The sequence below is a fragment of the Gracilinanus agilis genome, chromosome 5 (genome assembly GCF_016433145.1).
Source record: "Gracilinanus agilis isolate LMUSP501 chromosome 5, AgileGrace, whole genome shotgun sequence".
NCBI classification, from domain to species: Eukaryota; Metazoa; Chordata; class Mammalia; order Didelphimorphia; family Didelphidae; genus Gracilinanus; species Gracilinanus agilis.
The window spans coordinates 281,810,685-281,829,881 of NC_058134.1; the positions used below are offsets into that span (position 1 = coordinate 281,810,685).

At 45.2% G+C, this 19,197-nt stretch overlaps 2 protein-coding genes across 4 annotated transcripts in view; both read right to left on the bottom strand.

The window, feature by feature from the left end:
* Window positions 1–2,374: 2,374 nt before the first annotated feature.
* On the bottom strand, window positions 2,375–12,196 carry PIP4K2C (phosphatidylinositol-5-phosphate 4-kinase type 2 gamma). 3 transcript variants are annotated; one of them, XM_044679941.1, is made up of 10 exons: window positions 11,968–12,196; window positions 9,731–9,805; window positions 9,268–9,333; window positions 8,902–9,045; window positions 7,260–7,406; window positions 7,022–7,060; window positions 5,967–6,080; window positions 5,299–5,566; window positions 4,827–4,930; window positions 2,375–4,201 (listed from the first exon to the last, which is right to left on the bottom strand). In XM_044679941.1, the coding sequence occupies exons 1-10, from the start codon at window positions 12,151–12,153 to the stop codon at window positions 4,121–4,123; spliced, it is 1,224 nt and encodes a 407-aa protein (XP_044535876.1). In that variant the 5' UTR covers window positions 12,154–12,196; the 3' UTR covers window positions 2,375–4,120. The 3 variants fall into 3 exon arrangements, with proteins under 3 accessions (XP_044535876.1, XP_044535875.1, XP_044535877.1); XM_044679940.1 differs by having other exon boundaries at window positions 9,268–9,364; window positions 9,708–9,805; XM_044679942.1 differs by lacking the exon at window positions 8,902–9,045 and having other exon boundaries at window positions 9,268–9,364; window positions 9,708–9,805.
* Window positions 12,197–14,154: 1,958 nt separating this feature from the next.
* KIF5A (kinesin family member 5A) overlaps window positions 14,155–19,197 on the bottom strand; it is a 30,885-nt gene continuing 25,842 nt past the window's right edge. The window contains exons 24-29 of the mRNA XM_044679463.1: window positions 18,673–18,889; window positions 18,161–18,314; window positions 17,730–17,812; window positions 17,285–17,312; window positions 16,154–16,269; window positions 14,155–14,807 (exon numbers count right to left, since the gene is read on the bottom strand). Coding sequence (XP_044535398.1) covers window positions 16,191–16,269; window positions 17,285–17,312; window positions 17,730–17,812; window positions 18,161–18,314; window positions 18,673–18,889 — 561 coding nt within the window. The 3' untranslated portion in view covers window positions 14,155–14,807; window positions 16,154–16,190. The remainder of the gene's footprint in view (window positions 14,808–16,153; window positions 16,270–17,284; window positions 17,313–17,729; window positions 17,813–18,160; window positions 18,315–18,672; window positions 18,890–19,197) is intronic.

The window sequence follows — 19,197 nt, forward strand, 5'->3', positions numbered from 1 at the left end:
CGCACTTCCCCCCACTCCCGAGGGATGCTCCTAGGGAGGGGGCGCGCCCCCCTTCACCTGAACCTCTCCCCATTTCCTCGTCACCTTACCCCACCCTCTACCGGCTTCCGCTGGTTCTTTTCTCATGCAACTGCTCGCCTGGCCTGGGGGCTGGCGGAGACTCGACAAGCACAGCCTTCCGGAGACGGCGGGGCCCAACGGATGGACTAGCAGACAGTCTACATGACCTGGTGCGAAACCCCACCTGAGACAATGCCCAGCAGGCTGACCTAGGGTCAGAGGACCTGGGTTCAAATGCCAGCCAAACTACTCCCTAGCCGAGTGACCCAGGGCGAATGACTGATTTCTCTGCCTCAGTTCTTCATTGGTAAAATGAAGGGATTGGACTAGATGTCCCAAAAGATGCCTGCCAGCTCTCTACCCTAGATTTATGCGATTGGATGGAGGAAGCCACCTTTTCTATCATTTACTCACTTTGAGAGTGTTCATTGCAGATGCAGCCGCTGGCAGAAAGGTGAGATGAAAGAATAGCGAATGGTTCAACTGTGCCTCTAATAGCTGTGTGACCCAGGACGAGTCATTTGACTTCTCTGATGCTCAAGTTCTTTGTGGGTAAAATGAATGGGTTGGACTAGATAGCCTCTCAATTTTAAGCCTATGATCCTATGAGGTTGGGTGAATCGAAAACACCCCCTACCATTTACCCATTTTTAACGTTCATGCCAGATGGAACCCCAGGCAGAAAAGTGGAATAGATAAAGAGAATAGTACACCACTCATACCCATTTCTATAGCACTTGAAGGTTTGCTCATATCCACCAGTCAAAGTACTTGGTAAATTCTTTTTACGTGAAAAAATAAAAACAACCCTTACCTAAAAGCAAGGTACTGTGCTATCTAGCTACAGCACAGAACTTTTCTATTTCAGTAACTTTTCCATTAAAAATTGTTTTTAAGTTTAATTTTTTTAAGTGAAGATCTGACTTCTCTCCCTCCCATCCTCTTCCCCTGCTCCCCAACTGAGAAAGCAAGAAGAAAAAACTGGTATAAACCTAATCAAGCAAATCAAATTCCCACACTGTTATTCAGTTGTGCCTCTTTATAACTCCATTTGGGGTTTCTCATGGTAGCTACTGGTGTGGTTTGCCATTTCCTTCTCCAGCTCATTTTACAGATGAGGAAACTGAGTCAAACAAGATTAAGTGACTTGCCCAGGGTCACACAGCTAGTTCATGTCTAAGGCCAGATTTGAGCTCAGGAAGATGTCTTCCTGACTTCAGACCCAGCACTTTATCCACTGCGCCACCTAGCTGCCCTAAATTCCCACATGAGTCATGTTCAAACACATTATCTCAATTTGCACTCTGATTCCATCACCTCTTGGTGTGGGGGTAGGCAGCCTGTTTCATCAGGAGTCCTCTGCAGTCATGGTGGGTCATTGTTTTGATCAGAATTCCTGAGCCTTTCAAAGTCAACTGTTGTCATGTTATTGTATAAATTGTTCTGCTTCTGCTCAGGGAAGACTTTCCCATGAGCACTTGGCTAGTAGGCATTTACCTGGGAATACAGGTCCAGGACTCCAGATTCTGAGTTCAGCATTCTCCCTCTTACATCAGACCCTTAAAATAGCCTGGTTATTATTCTCGAGTGGAAAACAATCTCATATACATTTGAAACTCCCACTGATCTCTAGAAGCCAGTCTCAGCTTTGGTTTACAAATTCTTTTGCCCATACTTATTCTTTAACAGAGAGGGAAATTGAGGAAGTAAAATGCATCAAGGTGCCCGGAAAAAGAGGATTCAGAGTCCATTTACTGCTCAGTCCTTCCAATACCATCCCAAAATAGCCAGCCTAACCCAAATCTGTGCTGCTTTTCAGATTAAAATCTTATAATCTCCACCCCTTTGTTCACCCTAGGGCCTCATCTACAAGTCAAGCTTCCTTCCCCCACCCCCACCCCCCAAAGGCCAAAGAGGAATTTAATAAGGAGGCTTTTGGAAATCCCAGGGGGTTGTTTAGGGAGCACCATCAATCCACTCTTCCCATCCCAGAGACTAGATAACTGATTTTTCTCCCACATTTTCCCAGGATCTAGCTGTATCCCTTCCCCCACCCACTCCCTCTCTTGCAGCCAGATTTCTTCTCAAGAAGCTTGGGGAAGGAATATTGACATTTGTTTTTCCTTGGCTTTTCTGCTGAGGGGACACTTACATTTTTTTTAAACTCTTACCTTCCATCTTAGAATCAATACTATGTATGTAGATTTGGTTCTAAGACAGAAGAGCAATATGGGCTAGGCAGTGGGGGTTATGTGACTGGCCTAGGGTTACACAGCAAGTGTCAGAGACCACATTTGAATCCAAGACCTCCCATCTCCAGGCCTGGCTCTCTAGCTACTAAGCCACCCAGCTGTCCCTTTAGCACTCCCCTTCTATGCCACACTGAATCTCAAAAATACATAAAGCACTAAGAGGAAACAGTTTAGGTTTAATAATTTATTTCTATATCGAGACAGCAAGAATAGGAATATGCAAGATTCTTTTTCTTTTTTCTTTTTTCTTTTTTTTTTTTTTTACAAAAAAAGGTGTAGGATGGAACTGCAACAAATGAAGACGCCCACACTGCCCCTGATGCATCAGCTATGTCAGAAAACCAATTTCTAGAGAAAGGCAGTTGCTGGTGTCCTAAGTTTTATTGCATTTAGATAGGACAAAGAGGGAAGGGAGGAGTAAGTTTCATCAGGCCCCTGGAGGGAGGCGAAGAGGAAGGGTAAGATCAGACATCAGCGCTCCCCCCAACCCCAACACACACACTCTCACACACACATTATTCTTCAGTTTCTTCCTCCTAAAGGAGTGGGAGCAAGGGAATAGGTGGGGAATATACTCACAGAGCTACTATTTATTGACGAAAAATCTAGCCACACAGAAAGTACTGCCCAGACTTAGAACCTTGGGCATCGGGGACTATGGAGAAATCTGAAAGGAGTGATTGTCACCTAGGCTTAGACTCCCCTGATGCCCCTCAAACCAGGTAGGTATACTACCCCTAGAGGACTTGGGGAAGGGCAGTTATGGCTAATTCCTCTCAGGAGGTAAGGAACAGGGATGACAATGCCACCTATTTCTTGTAGATATAACAGCAGCACACGACAGGTTGAATGGGGGTAGGCTGATGACAGAGCTGGAGAGAGATAGAAGGAATGGTCCTGGGTTCGATGCACCCAAAAGATAAGGTTTGGTCCAGGTTGAAGAACTCCCCCGACCCTGGAACAATATCCAGGAATAACTAGATAAGGAGAAAGTAATATTAAATAGAGTGAGCTTTTAGCTTCAGAAATTTCTTTACCCCAGGCTCCAGGACCAGCCACCTAAATACCTGATTAAAGGGTCCCAGTACCAGGAAGAGACAGAGGCTCTGGTAACCAGCAGCCACGAACAAGCTACAACCCCTATTTGGGCCCAGACAGTGAGGACGCTTTGAGACTTAGGTGGTCCCGGACCCTGGGGAAGGGGCTGGGGAGCCATTTGAAGTCCCTGACAAAGTCATATAATCCCCCCAAACCCCCATCTCAGTGAGAAGCCAGCCTGCTGACTGTATCTTCTGAACATCCCTCCACTTCAACGAGTAAAACTGGCTCCACCACCTCATGCATCTACATCTCCCCCAGGTATGTGGGGGACTGCTGGAATAGTGAAGAGTGAGCCTCTGGGCTGCCAATAAAGTCAACTGCAAAGTTCAAGTCATCCCTGGCTCAAGCCGCAGAGCCAGTCATTGGTCCTGCCAGGGCCCGAAGACACCCCTCCCTCCAACCCCAAGCAATCCAGCCCCTCCTATTTTATAAAAATAACATGACATTTTACAAAGATCAAGGCACTTGGGAAAGAAAAAAAAAATATCCTCAGTAAAATGCTAATGAAGTTGACTGGGGGGAGGGAAGGAAGGAGCAGGGGTTAGAACAAGAAGCAAAGAGGACATCATTCTGGGACTGGGGAAGAGGCAACCTGGACTTAGTTGAGGAAAAGGACAGCCCTAACTCCTCCAGTCTTCCCCCTACATCTGTCACTCCTTCCTCCCCCACCCAATCCAAGAAGGAGTTCCAGAGGGCCACACAGTCTCCTATGCAAAGATGTTGGTGATGAAATCTAGGAACCGCTTGGCATATTGATCAGGATGGACAGTTGAGATTTCTGCACCAGCCTGTGGAATGGGAGAATTAAGAAACAAAGAGGAGGTTCAGGGTGGGTCTGGGGATGGACTGCTCCTTCAGCCCAAATCCTTCCTCTGATTTCTATATTCAGCTCTTTGATCCCTCTCCCCCACCCCAAGCCACATCTTCAAAAGGCATTGCTCCCCTGATGGGAGTTGTCTTTCACATCAGTGTATTTACAGTTTTGTTTTGGGGTTTGGGTTATGTATGAGAGTGCTCTTACACCAAAGACCAATATGGAAGTGGGTTTTGCATGACAATAAAAATAAAAATTTTAAAACATGCCATTCCCAAAGGAAATCAAAGCATGTCCCCTAAAGACTGTTTCTAGAGGCAGCTGGATAGCTCAGTGGATTGAGAGCCAGGCCTAGAGATGGGAGGTTCTAGGTTCAAATCTGGCCTCAAGACACTTCCTAGCTCTGTGACCCTGAGCAAGTCATTTAACTCCCCATTGCCTAGCTCCTATCATTCTTCTACCCTGGAACCATTACACAATATTGATTCTAAGGTAGAAGGTAAGGGTTAAAAAAAAAAAAAAGACTGTTTCTAAGCCCTAAAGTGGGCTGGGTGAAGGTGAGGCCCAGAAGAGCATAAAAGTTTATGGGGAATACTCACTCCATGCTTGACAGTCTTTGCTGCATGAGCTGCCTTCTTCTTGGCATCGTACTGGGTCAGGATGTCAATGAGGCCCATGAAATATACCTCCTTCTGGGGGGCCCCTGAGAGATGAGGAAGCACAATGAAAGGCAAATAACCTTGATTTTCACCCACCCCTTCGCTCTCCAAAAAATATACATTCATTTATTGTCTACAGTTATCTAACATGTGCCTTCTCTTCTCTTGCTTCATGGATATGACAGAGGGACTTCCTGTTAGACCTGATGACTTCTGAGATGCCCTCCAGGCCGGGAGAGTCTGTCAAACCATTCTTGGAAGGCATTGTATGATTCAACTCGGGGGTGCCATTTTCTGGGATAAACCACTCTCCCTTAATTTTCCTTTCCCTCCAGGGAAGGTCTCCTTAATTTTATTTTTTGACCACTAGGAATAGCTCCAAACTTATTTTTGTCTCCAACATCTTTCTCACCTTCTGCACTTCGGATGGCATAGACATCAATAAAGGATTCAAACTCGCCAGGGCCTAAGGGTCGGTGAGCATGGATATAGCCTCCAATTCCCTCAGGAGAGGTACCACAGGAACCAACCAAAGCTGGAGGCCCTGCCATGCCACAGTCCATTTCCCCTTCGGGTTCCTCTTCTCTTCCAGGTCCTTCTTCCTCTGACTCTGTTCCTCGAACAATGTCATGGATACCCAGGAGGAGGCTATAGTCCATAATCTTCAGTTGTACTAGAAACTGAAGGACCACCAATGTGTCAGAGATACCAGACCACTCCTTCTCTTCTAGGAATCCACCCCTTCCAACCCACTATGATTCTAACTATCTCTAGGGAAGAGACAAAGGATTAGAGGACAAATGAGAGGGGCAACTAATATCTAGTTAGATTCTTCATAGCTTAAGAGTCCAAGATAATTGTCCTGTCTTTACACCTCAAACCTACCATTCCTGCCCCAACCAGAGTGTGAGTTATCTCCCACTAGGAATCTGGAAGTCCCCAAACCTCTGCACTAAACCTAAACAAAAAAGACGGGGACAAAGGAGAGAAGCTCCTTCACATTAGAACTAGAAGACACAGCTGCCATATGGAGGAATGACTAGAGGGCACCATTTTAGAGTCAATCCCACCAAACCTCACCTCCACATCTCTCTTTAGCTTTTCCAAAAATACTCTCTTCTCTTCCTCACCAATATAAACTTTCTGGTTCTTGTTGAGAAAGTCCATATCCTTCAGAGTAGGCAATTCTTTAACCTGAGTAATGGAGAAAGCAATGTTTTATAATAAATCCTAAGGCAGCCTCAGAAAACCCCCCTTCCCCCTCCTCCTCACTGCTCCAGGATGCCTTCTTAGGTCCCTGGCCTTCTTCCTGATATTTTTCCTGAAAGGTACTTCAAAGCCTTGTACAAACCTGACACAAACCTGGCCAAGGCCTAAGAATAACTTCACAACTAATTACATACAAGAAGCATTTTTTGAACATCTATTATATGCCAGGCACTGATACAAAGACAAAATGAAAAGGAGTCCTTGTCTTCTATAAGTTTATATTCTAAATGGTTTCTGCTTCCACTCATAATATGCACTCATGGTTTGTACCTAGTTCTAGTCACTCCCAGCTCACTTTTAGGCCCAGAATCATCTCCTTTATTCTCATGCCTTTGGCCAACCCAATCTTTGCCCACATCCCAACTCTTCCATATCTCCTTTCTTAATAGAAACCTTTCTTTTAGCCTGAGAAAACTCATGGGATGAGGAGAGTCAACACATGTATTTCCCATGTTTAGTATATCCCATTTTCTGTTCTTAAACCACCCCCTACATTTCCCATAAAGAAGCCCCATCTGAGCTCTGATTAAAAGCCAATTGCCTTTTTTTTTTTTTAAAAACTCTTACCTTCCATCTTAGAATCAATATTGTGTATTGGTTCTAAGGCAGAAGAGCAGTAAGGGCTAGGTAGTGGGGGTTATGTGACTTGCCCAGGGTCACACAGGTAGGAAGTATCTGAGGCCAGATTTGCCAATTGCTTTTTAATTGGACGTAACCCTTCCTGGGGAATTCTTTCTTCCTTCCTGTGGTCTAGAAGCAGGGAGTAGTCTGCAGGAATCCTTCAATCAGATTTTTTTTCTTCCCTCATTAGCAAGAATGGTCAAGACATAAGTCTTTTCCCCACTTCCCACAAAAACCAATGTCACCTTTTCCTTATCACTGGCTTCCCGAGATACCAGGGAACCCTGCAAAAGAAAAGATTTGGAAAGAGATAGTCAAGGAGTGGCTGGAGAGGAAGGACATTGCTCTTCAGATCAATTCCCTTTTTTGTTGCCTCCCCACCCCTCCCAGCTTCACCACTTCACTGACATTGTTTTTTTCTAGCTCCTGTAGGTCCCCTTCTGGACTCTCTTTATTTGCCCCCCACCCCACTTCATCCCTTACCTTGAGGTCATACTTTCTGTGCACAGGGAGCCTGTGGCTGAACATGTTGCGCATTACAAGCATGTAACTATCTTCATTATCAACGCTCACCCGGTACATTCCCAGGAACTGGGGAAGCAGTGTGTTTCCATGGCACTTGACTATATACTAGAATGGAAGTCCCAGGGAGCAGTCACATGAGGATTTGGGAAAAATCAGAAAAGAGGACCAGTCAGACCCACCTGGGAAACACTCAGCAAAAGGAATCCTGGTTCTAAGTTAAGGAGGAGAAAAATCTAATCTGGAACTTGGCCATGGTGCTCAGAGGAGAGGGGATCATAGGGACCAAACCTCCTCAAAATACCTCTAATCATTTCTATTGCTCTTGAACCATGCCAACCAGATATGGTATTCTTATATCACAATTAAATAAATTGGAAATTCTAGGTGGCAAAGGGATTTGCTGGATATTGCCAGTTGGTGAAGTGAGGTCTAAAACTCCTATTTCCTAAATCCAGAGGATTCCATTTTAGAATAGAACTCTTCCATGGATTGATTTAAGGCAAAAATAATATCCACCCAGGAAAGAACCTATGCTTTTGAGTCTAGAATTAAGGTATCTGTGCTTCTTTAGAAACAGCACTTTTGGGGGCAACTGGGTAGCTCAGTGGACTGAGAGCCAGGCCTAGCGACAGGAGGTCCTAGGTTCAAATCTGACCTCAGACATTTCCCAGCTGTGTGACCCTGGGCAAGTCACTTGACCCCCATTGCCTACCAATACACAGTATTGACTCCAAGACAGAAGGTAAGGGTTGAAAGAAAGAAAGAAAGAAAGAAAGAAAGAAAGAAAGAAAGAAAGAAAGAAAGAAAGAAAGAAAGAAAGAAAGAAAGAAAGAAAGAAAGAAAGAAAGAAAGAAAGAAAGAAATAGCACTTTTTTCAGGCTCCTTTTTTCATGTTTTCCATTCGTGGCAAGCAGAACCAAGATGAGTGGGTGAAGTTCCTTTAGAACATGCTCCATGGGCCAAAAAAAAAGTGATAATCATTGCATTATACTTTAATTGATCTTAAGGGAATAGAGCTTTTCTGGACTCATTCTGTACTATCCATGACCATGGCTATTATCCTTGACATCCCCTTGCCCCTGACAGATAAGGATATTAACATTTTATTGACTGACCCTACATGAATCTACTGCTTATACTATGTCCAAACACAAGATATCTTTAGCTGTAAGCTCTCAGAGGGGAGGGAATGTAGCCATTATTCTTTTTCTATATCACCAGGCACTAATATATACTTTGTGATGACAGTCCACATTGCTGTTGTTGTTCAGTCCTATCCAACTGTCTGAGATACTAAAGTGGTTTGCTACTCCCTTCTCCAGCTTATTTTACAGATGAGGAAACTAAAGCAAATAGGGTTAAGGTATATGCCCAAAGTCACGCACTTACTAAGTGTCTGAGGCTGGATTTGAACTCAGGAGGATGTCTTTCTGATTCCAGGACAAGTGCTCAATCCATTGTACCACCCAGCTGCCCTAACAGTTTATATGTTTGGTTTTTTTAAGTGGTCTACATAAGGTAAGATAGTCTTTTTGGGTCACTGAAACTTAGACATTTGTGGGTTATAGGGAGGTAGTAGAATGGAATTTGAAGGTCTAACCTGGTGGTAGTTGGAGAGGTTGCTATGCATATCAGCAATGTCCTCACTAGAAACCTCTTTGATGACCAGAGTCCGATCATAGGAGACAAGGAATCTACCATCACTGCCTTCACTCTCACTTGGGGGACTTCGGGTAAGAGAAACCTGGGAAATATAACAGAGGCCAGAGACCAGAGATGGAGATCCCTCTTTCACTCCAAAGAGAGAGAAAGTAAATTGATCAACTGAAAATATGCAGAAGAAATGTCTAGCCCACAGGAGAGAACTGAAGATAACAACATATCAAAGTCAGAACCAAATCTGGTTTCTCTTCCTTTCATTTGCTGGGAAGATGAAATCAACTTCATCCCATTAGTGATTCCTTACCTGATAGTCTTGGTCATCAATGCCAAATCGATCTCGAAGGTTCCTGAAGACCTGGGGACAATACTCCTTGAATTTGAAGTGACTAGGCAGGTTCTCCCTGGAGGGTGGGTTGAAGAGGGAATACTCATCTTAACAAGTGGAGGCCCAGGTAAGTACTGAGATCAACAATGAGCCCACTGTTGAATGGACTGAGTTAACGTGAGAGAGCTCCAAGGACCAGACTGATGATCTGTCATTTGCTATTGATGGCCTTGCAAGAGAGAATATCACTAAATGTTTCCTCAGGTAAACCTTTAGAGGGTAGGAATGCTAAGATTCTATATTCTAAAATTTTAACTCTTAAGGCTCTCTTCTGAAGTTTTAAATATTCCTGAATTATGAGAAAGGTAGAGAAAGTCTCTCATCTTATATAAGAGAAAAGAGGAAGAGACTTCACTCACCTGTGGAAGAGATGATTGTTGACTTTGATCTTGGAGCTAGCCTTAAAGTCATCGGGAAGCAGCATTACAGGGGGTGGGACCTGGCTAAGCTCATTAATCTAGTGAAAAATCAAACAGAGATAGTAAATGACAATAGGAAAAGGTTGGGATGGGGGAAAGTCAGCAGTTTAAACCTCATCCCTTAAAAAAAAAATCTATGTGTGCTAACCGAGGGAGAAATAAAATCTCTATTCCTTCATTCTGCTTAAGGACAAAAGCGGGCAAATTTATTTATAGCCCCACTCTCAATCCACTCCATGTGACTTCATGCCCACAACTTACAGTCATTTTATCAGGCAAACCCTGTAAGCTTCTCATGTTTATTTTAAAAGCTTCTAGAAATTCTAAAGAAAAAGAAAATACTCAGCAGGGAAAGCAAATAGTTCCATGTTCCGAGTTTTTAAAATGTAGTCATTTCAGGCAGGTGGAGCTAAGAGGACCCTGGAGGGGAAGAGCAGAGGGAAGGAAGAAGCAGCTAAGTAATTAAAAACAATTCTTAATGGCAGTGACCAGTCTATCCAACTCACCCAATGTCCAGAACAAAGAGAGAGTGGATAAAAGCATGGAGATAGGATGGCTTAGACTCTAAGCCTTAGAGAAAGATCATAAATAATGAAAGTATGTTTTGCACATTTCTCTTCTTAGTTCTATAGCTCTGACCCAATTCTTTGTAGAAGGTTCCTCAACCTCACAGGTGTAAGCCAAAAAAAAAGAACAACTGATTTCAGAAGAAATCCAGGCAGCCAGGAATTATAAGCTCATTTGGAGCACATTCATTAAGACCATCCCATTATTCTGCTCCCTGCCCCAAATAATATGCTAGATTCTACAAGCTGCTTAGTCTAGCAGATGGAAGGGATTGTGGGAGGTACCTGCTATGCTAAAGGTTTTCTAAAGGAGCTGATGCCTTTGATTTTACTTTTCTTTTTCCCCTCTTCCCTCTCCTCAAGCCTGCCATCCATCTCCTCCCAAATAACATGACCCAAGAGAATGAAATCTAATCTAAATCCTTTAGACTGACTGCAGTGGCAACTCATTTAGTTGGAAAAGAAGGCCCATACTCCTCCAGAAAAATAACTTGCTATCCTCTAAGATTCAGCCATCCCTTGCACCTGCTGTGCCATAAGCTGAATCATCATTAGGACATATGTTCAAGGGATATCTCATCTAAGCCTTAAAAGGAAAACTAAACTGGAGCTCTAGAGGGAGCCTATTGGCACAATGGCAAGTGTTTTGTTGACTACTTCTCCCTACCCTAAACACTTAAGTGAGAAAGTTTCTTTTACTGAAGATAGGTTTGGGTATGAGAGTAGAGTGGAAAGGCAGGAGAGAGCACTATAAAGAATAGCTTTTCCTCCTCTGAAGATCAATTACAACCACTGGAGACTAAGCCCCTAGGAAACAGGTACAGACCACAGAGAAGCACTTTACCAAATCATAAAATCATATAAGTGGCGATATTTTAGTTCCACCCTTCTGCAGGACAAAGAAAAGTGTCAAAATCTGAAGCTCCCTGCCTTTCCCTAAGGCCATTGCAAAGGAAGACAGTTAATCCAAGATCCTCAGTTACACTGCTTTCCTCTTACACCTTGGTAATAAGTTAGATCCGAGGCTCTTACATTAGGGAATACAGGAATGGGGGTGCTCGAGAAAACTTCAACTTTCCCCCCCTATTTCTGTCTTAACGAAATCTTAACCTTTCCCCCAGTGTTTTACATTTACATTTAAGGAATGACAGCTGTCTCTTTCCTCTACTAAAGAACACTCTTCATAGTCCTCCCCATGAAAATGAATAAATATTTAATAAGCACCTCCTATATGCCAGGCTCTGGGATAAACGGTGTCTCCCCACCCCCCAACTTCCAGCACTGCAGCCACGGAAGCTCTTAAAAGTTAGGGCCAAGCTCGCCAGCAGGCTGGAATGGGAAAGGGAAGGGGTTTGGGGTAGCACCTCTGACATGCTGTACCTTCGGACCATAGTGGGGACATACTGGGAGTTAGATGACTCATAAAGTCTGGGGCTCACCCAGGCTAAGCCAGGGGCTCCGGAATCAAGGACCAGGGCTAGAAAGGAGGACGGAGATGAGCGTGAATGCCTAGACCAGTGCCCGGGACCTCCCCGGCTCGCCCCTGACACCCCTCCTCGCAGAAACCCGGGCGATCTGAGCTGGGGGTGGGGGAGAGGCTCCGAGACACAGCCCGGAAGGGGGCAGAGTCTCACCGAGTGGGCGACGCCCCACAGGAACACGCCCACGAGCGGGTCAGCGGCCCGGAACACCTTCACCTTCTGCTGCACGAAATGCTTCTTCTTGGTCTTAGAGGCGAAGCCGAAACCCGGCCCGGGGCCCGCTGACGCCGCCGACGGCGCCGGTACGGTGGCCGACGAGGAGGAGGAGGAGGACGCCATAGCCTGACCCCTGCGAACCCGCCGGAGCCGGAGCCCGAGCTGGGAGCCCCGATGCTAGCGCCCGCCTCCGGAAGTGCTGCTCACCTGCACCGCTGTCACGTGACAGGGGCGGAGCGGCCCCCCGGCTACGGGAAAGGGAACGCGCAGGCGCAGAGCAGGCGTACTGCATCTCCTCCCTCCCATCTTCCTCGCACCCCACCCAGTTACCGTTTCGCGGACGCATCATCCTCTCACCTGGACCGGGCGAGAGCGCATGCGTGCGCAGGCTGGGTCGGGAATGCCTAGGCCCGGATACCTCCCGTCAGCTCCTCCCGGCGGGGAGAACCCTCCCCCCCAATCTGAGCCCGAGGACAGGAGGGCCTCCGTGAGGCGGGGGCTCTGCTGTAAGTGCCCTTCCCCCTCCGTGGTTCACCTCTAGCCGCCTCCCCTCCCCCCGAAGACACACAGGCAGGAGCAAGGTTAATGTTTCCTTTTATTCGTAAAGAGATCCGCTCACACTGTAATAGACACTGGGATTTGCGGTGTGTTTTCTTCCACTCCGACATGCAACATTTGGCAGATGGGGGAAGGGGAGCGCCAGCCAGGTGTAAGGACCCGGCAGGGGAGGGGGATGCAGGTGAGGCCTTCATGGAAGGATTGGTTGGTTGTCTGTTGCGTGCGTGCGTCTAGCGAGTGAGGGATACGTTCCTCGTCCTTCCTCCCCCCACCCCGTGCCTTCACCACTCATCTGCTCCAATAGAGAATAATTAAATGGCACTATTCCATAAGACTTACTGGACTCGGGGCCTCTGGTGGCCAAGCTCGGCATCAAGCCCCTTGGCTAAAGTAGTTCTCCTTCAGACAGGGACCTTACCCTCATTTCTTGATCAGTGTTTGATCTCCTTCTACGTTATCTGTCTGGTACTTTTAGGTTCTGGTCTGCCCTAAGCTCCAATTCCGGTCAATTCTATAACCTTTGGAGGTATGTCTATGCTCCCTCTTCCCCCTTCCCATCCCTTTTGACTCCAAGGACGTGGGTTTGTGTGAAGGGAACATAGTTCTACGTTCTTCTAGTTGATTGTAAGAAGTAGGGATGTGATTGTTTTGTTTGAGAAAGTTGAGTTCTCCTTTCTGTCCTGGATTTATGCCTCCGACAGTCTTAAGTGGCTTATCTTTATCCTATCTGTAGGACAGATAAGTCTCTGGTTTTCTTCCTAAGCGTTAACTGTAGAGGCCTAGTTCAAAAGTTGAAAAAGGGCCCTTAGGCTGCAGATAAGGTTGGCATTTACATGCTTTTAGACTATTCTAGTTACCCCTGTGAGAAAAAAAAGATAAATCTGGTCATCAGGCTTTCTTTCTAGTCTGTGGTCTAAGTCCTCCAGACTTGCACTTAATTATAAAATTACTTGCACTTAGGCAGAGTTGGATGGAAGAAAGAGTTAGCCTCAAGCCAAACCAGAATTATGACCCTTTCCTCCACCCAGTGGCAGTTGCTTTTTGGGCTAAAGAAGGGTATAATTGAAACTTCAGATATCAAACCTTCAAGCTCTACTTCCTTCAGATTTTCTGCTTTGCCCTTCCTTAAAGTGCACTCTTTGAAAAGGATTCTTCTTGAAGAAACATTTTGCTGAAGGAACAATTGTACATTTGGAGAGATTGTTGCTTCCAGCTTCAGAGGAATAAATCTAGAGACAGTTACTCTTACCCCAAACCAAGAAGGGGAGTGGGGGGAGAGGTGAGAGCATAAGGCAGCATAATATGGAACAAGAGAAAGGGGTACAGCTCACTTCCTCCAAACCTTGAGGTTGGTGTTGCAAAAATAGGTGCAAGAAATTTCCCTGCCTGTTTATGGAATTACCCTGGGAGAAATTCAAGAAGACAGACAGTGTCAACTACCATCTGTCTGTTCTCCTATCCACTCTGGTTTAAAAAGAGACAAGCAGTTATTTGCCAGGCTCTGAAGAAAGATTGAGGGGATTGAGTCCCTTGCTCCTCCATCACTGCAGTGTTGCTCTGGGAATTGTGGGCATAAACTATGGGGTAGCATGTACAAAGGGCAAAAGTGAAAGAGAGATAGTGGCTTCAGCCACCCATGTTTATAGTGCCCAGAGAATAATAAGAGGGAAAGAGACAGATTTTGGAGGACAGAGGTAAATATCTGGAATCCTCAGAGGATAGGAATTCTAGCCATCCCTACTCAACAAATCTATGTGGAAAGGAAGTGTTTGTGTGATTTATAAAGCCAAAACATTCTTCAACTTAAGGCTTTGTTTTTAAATAAGAAAGGCCATGGGCCCCTAGCTTCCTTAATTCCTTCTTACCATTTGACCCCTTTACCAGTGACCCCAACTCAGTGATTAATACCACTCATTGTGAAAGACAAATACATGAGAGAGAAGAAACCTTCACCTTCCTCCTTACTATCCCAAGTGAGTGGGGTAGGCTATGCATAAAAAAGTTGCTAGATACATCATTAGATACCTTCTAGAGTAAGACAGTGGAAAAAAAAAGACATAGCAGCAGTTTTGATATACAGTACACAGAGATATACAGAGAACAAGAGAAAGACATTAAACATGATACAGTTGAACAACGAAGATTGGGGGGAGGGGTTAGTATCAGAGACCACAGGTTTGCAGCATGCTGAGAGGAGAGGCCTCAATCCCTCTTAGAAACTGGGGAAGAAAAAGAAAGTGGGATCACTCTGCAGCCCAGCCATAAAAAGCAACTGAGTTTTTTGATTCAGAAAAGGAATAGGTACACCAATTTCACAGATTTTGGCCATAATGCCAATATACATAGAATCCACCAATTCCCACCCCCTTTTTCTCTCATCGCTCCCTACTGTTCACTCCTAAATCCCCCAACATCTGAAGTTTTTTCTATCTTTCTGATATTTTGCATAAGACCGGATGGCCCATCCTGGGTAACTTTCTGGCTGAGCTCTTTCTTAGCTGGGGCAAGAATGCAGATTTCCTTGATAGAAAGGATACTTTCATCTTTCTGTCCCCAGCACCTATTACAGTGCCTTTTTTTGTAGTAGGCATGTAAAGTGTTTATTGAATTTAATAGAGTCTACCAATGTCTTCCCTGTTAATGATCCCCAGTGAAGCCTTATGTTGAGTTCTAAATCTATGGGAGACCTTGACCAGGTGAAAAGGGGAAGAGGGCCTAGCGATCCAGGAGAGTGATGGAGAGGGCATGTAAGGATATAGCTATGAATCAGAAAGCTCGGGACAGATAGCCTCTACAAAGGTGAAGTGTTGTTTCCTTTCCCTTGTCCCCCATCCACTCTTGTCACAAAGTGAGAGGAAGGAACTTCAGCCTTGGTCCCCCATTCCCTCCCAGTTCAAAAGTTGAAGGAATGGCCTTTAGGCTATAGAACAGCCCCATAGAGAAGGTTTGCATTTACATGCTTAGAAACTATTCTGGTTACCCATATGAGGAAAAAAAAAGGCAGTCTGGTCATCAGGCTTTCTTTCCAGTCAGTGGAATGGGAGCCCAGAGATGGCATTTGTCATAGATATTGGTAGGAAATAAAAATGCGGAGGTTGGGAAACAAGGTGTCAGGGAAGACTTTTCCTGAAGACTTCTTCGATCAGGATACATACGATCTTTCTAAAATAATTGAGGTGTATGATGGAATGAGGAATGATATGGTCTCTCCTCGTCTTTTCCAGCCTTTGAATTCTCTTAGCTGTTCCTGCCTCCTTCAAAATCTCTGTTCCTTCCCTGTCCAGCTTCCTAGTTTCATTCTTTCTTTGGGCATGTACCAGTGACCTCTAGTGGTCAAGAGCTAGTACTGTGGCAAGAGCAGGCCACACCAGGCAGAATACAGATTCAAGTTAAAGGGAATGAGTGTCAAGGGAAGGCAGCATAGGTCCAGCATTTGAGAGGGGCAGGCAGAAATCTGCTTAAGGAACAGTAAACTGTCTGGAGTTTGAGAGAAGTGGGGAGTTAGATGGTGAAGAAGTAAAAGAAGGCAAAACAAGGCTAGTCTCTGTTAGACACCTAAAGTTACCTCAAAGTGCAGATATCCATCAGTTCATGGGGGAGGATTAGCTGGCTGCTGTCTCTTGATGAAGGGGGAAAACCTTAGCCTGGTCATCAGCTTCACAGCCACAGGGCAGGTCACTCCTAAAGAAGAAAGTAGGGATAGGTAGGTACCACAGTGGATTGAGCACCAGGCCTAGAGTCCAGACAACCTGGGTTCAAACATGGCCTCAGATACTTCCTAGCTAAATGGCCCTAGACAAGTCACAACCCTACTTGTCTCACCCTTACCACTCTCCTGCTTGGGAATGGATATTTAATATTGATTTTAAGGCAGAAGGTATGGGTTTAGGGGGAAAAAAAGCAGAAGAGATAATACCATCTACCACTACTTTTCGATTATGAACAGTTTTCTAACATTCTTATTTTACTTTCACTATATTGAAGTAGAGGGACAAGGACTGTTCAGAAGATCAGAGATTTAGAATTGGAAGGGACTTTGGAAAGTATTCCAGTAGCCTTCTTTTACAGATGAGGAATTTGAGAACCTACTAAGGATGTGGGTAGTAAATAGCAGAGCCACAATTCAAAGCCAGGTTTTCTGCCTCCAGTTGTAGAAGACTTGTCCAAAATTTTATTTCACAATAGAGGTGAAATGAGAACATAATTTTCACCCCATGACTATTTTACACTAGACCATATTATGAAATGGGTCAAATTCTGGGAGAACTCTGGATTGATCAAGGGAAAAGTCATTTTTTGGTAAAGTGGGGAATGGACTGGGATAAACTTACTAGTCACAGTAGTGGAAAGAATGGTCTTCTTAGTTCCCTCCATCACCACCCTACTCCTTTCATATAGCATAGTCCAGGGAACCTCCATGAGAGGGTTAGGGAAATTTAAGAACTCACCCCTGCCCCCCCCCCAGTTTAAAAACTGGCTCTCCTGGAAAAATTAACATTTTCTCCATTTCTTTCTTAAATATAGACAATCAACAACAAATCAAAAATCCCAAATTGTAGCATTTTCCAATTTTCCAAGGCATAAATGCTCACACTCAAAATATAAGAATTGACTTGGTTTGAGCTGGTTCCTGCATACCCCTGCTTCACTTCAACCCACCCATCAAAGAGACACCCTAAGAGGAAAAACTCTGTACCTATTATCATTGATGTCGGTGGCATTTCCTGGAGAGATCAAGCATGATGAGTAGAAGAGACAAAAGAAAATAAACAAGTTGATAGGCATCAGGTGACAATTTCCTAAGTTTCTTCCCCTCCCCACCATTTCTTAGGAAGCTGTTGAGGATTTAGGGGTATAACTACTTTCCTGTTACTCTAAATTTCCTTATGGGTAAACAGTTCTAAGGAAGAGATTATTCTTTTCCCCCACTAAGAGAAGGGGTTAGGATGGATAATAAGGGAAGAATCAAAAAAGGAGACTCCTAGCCCCACACATGACAAGAGATTTGGGATGCTATTGGAGAGATAGAGACCCCAAAGCCACTTGTTAGTGCTTCTCCCAAACTGCCTCCTCCCCTCTCACCCCCAACCTGGAATACCTGTTTTTTGGGGTGTTCTAAACAACAAATGTCCTCTTCTTACCATTATCCATATTTAGCTTCTGGTAGGAAGCCAGATTGCCACTGGAGGAAGAAGTTCCACTGCTGGCAAAGGAGTTGCCAAAGCTGAATGGGAGGAATAGAGTGGAGCAGATGCCATCTCAGCCTTTCCCCAAGCTTTAAGGCCACCATCTTCTCCACCCCCAGAAATAAAACCATATCTAACATCAGAGTGATAGAGGCTTCCCAAAGCAGGAAGTAAGGAACGGTTAACCTTTAGCTTGGAGGAGTAGTACCTATTTTTAATCCTATTTCATTATTAGGTTAGTTGGTTGGGTGAAAACAAGAGTTACTCCAAATAAAATGAGTGTTTGGGATTTTGCCTGATCCTTGCCCTGTAGGGACTAAGGCCTCCTGACCATGGCCTGGACAGTGAGCCCTGCCTTCCCCACCTCTCACCCCCATGTTACTCACTACATGTCAGAAGTAGCACTAGGTGCAGCCTGCAGGTACAGATTCTGGTAGTTCTGGAAGAGATTGTTTGTGTAGCTGATGCATTCAGGGCTCCTGGTGCCATAGGGATTGGTGGGTGAAGACACTGGGTAGTGGCCAGGCCGGACTGGTTTGGCTGTGGTTGAAGAGAAGATCGAAGACCCAGGCACTAAGGATGCCTCTTAACCCTTATTTTTTACCCTTTATTTTTACTGTGTTGCCCATGTTGGCTTCAATGGCCCTTGAAAAATCAATTGTTTTTTTCTTTCCACTTGTTCCATTGAGGGAAAGCAGTGACATCCTTCCATTGTGAAAAGAAACTTCCCAGGGAAGAGGTGTATGAGGGCATCAGGATACCCCATAGAAAGCAGTAGCAGCTTCAGAGCATCTGGGGCTTTCCAAGAAGAGAGCCCTGCCATCTCCAGAAGGCTGTTGGGAACCCTGCTTGCCCAGGCCTACCTCTTCCCTGGCCTTACCCTCTCCCCAGCACTCACCAATCTGAGCAGAATGGTTTCGCTTGCCAGCATTCTTGTAGCGCACAGCTTCCTTGATTCTGTCTACCTCCTGCTGGTATCTGCGCTTATCTTTCATGGCGCCTTCCTTGGCTTCCTTCAGTGCGCCCTCCAGGGCCTTAACTCTCTCAGCCGTAGCCCGAAGTCGTTTCTCCAGTTTAGGAAGCTCGCAGCGCAGATCTGCATTGTCACGAACCAGCTTTGGTGTGGTCAAAGGAGAGGGCAAAGAGGGAAAGAGAAATGGGGAGAGAACCCAAGAAATCAGTTGGGAGAGAAAAAGAAGCAGTTTGGAAATTGAGGAGAAATCATACCCCGTTATTTCACCCAGCCTTGGGCCTAGGCCTTCCTCAGCTGGAGGCTCACCACCTCATATCCCCATTGGACAGAACTGGCCTCTCCCTTTACTTCCTTCCAGACTTCCCTTCTATCTCTCTAGACCCCAAATACAGTAAGAACTGAGGACCCAGTGCTTCAGGGTTGAGAATAACAGGGAAATTACCCACAAGC

Coding starts and splice junctions, on each gene's coding strand:
- PIP4K2C (XM_044679940.1), bottom strand. CDS start 12,153: ATGGCGTCCTCCTCCTCCTCCTCGTCGGCCACCGTACCGGCGCCGTCG. Junction 9,806..11,967: donor TGTGGGGCGTCGCCCACTCG/GTGAGACTCTGC, acceptor ATTTTTCACTAG/ATTAATGAGCTTAGCCAGGT. Junction 9,365..9,707: donor AACAATCATCTCTTCCACAG/GTGAGTGAAGTC, acceptor CCCACCCTCCAG/GGAGAACCTGCCTAGTCACT.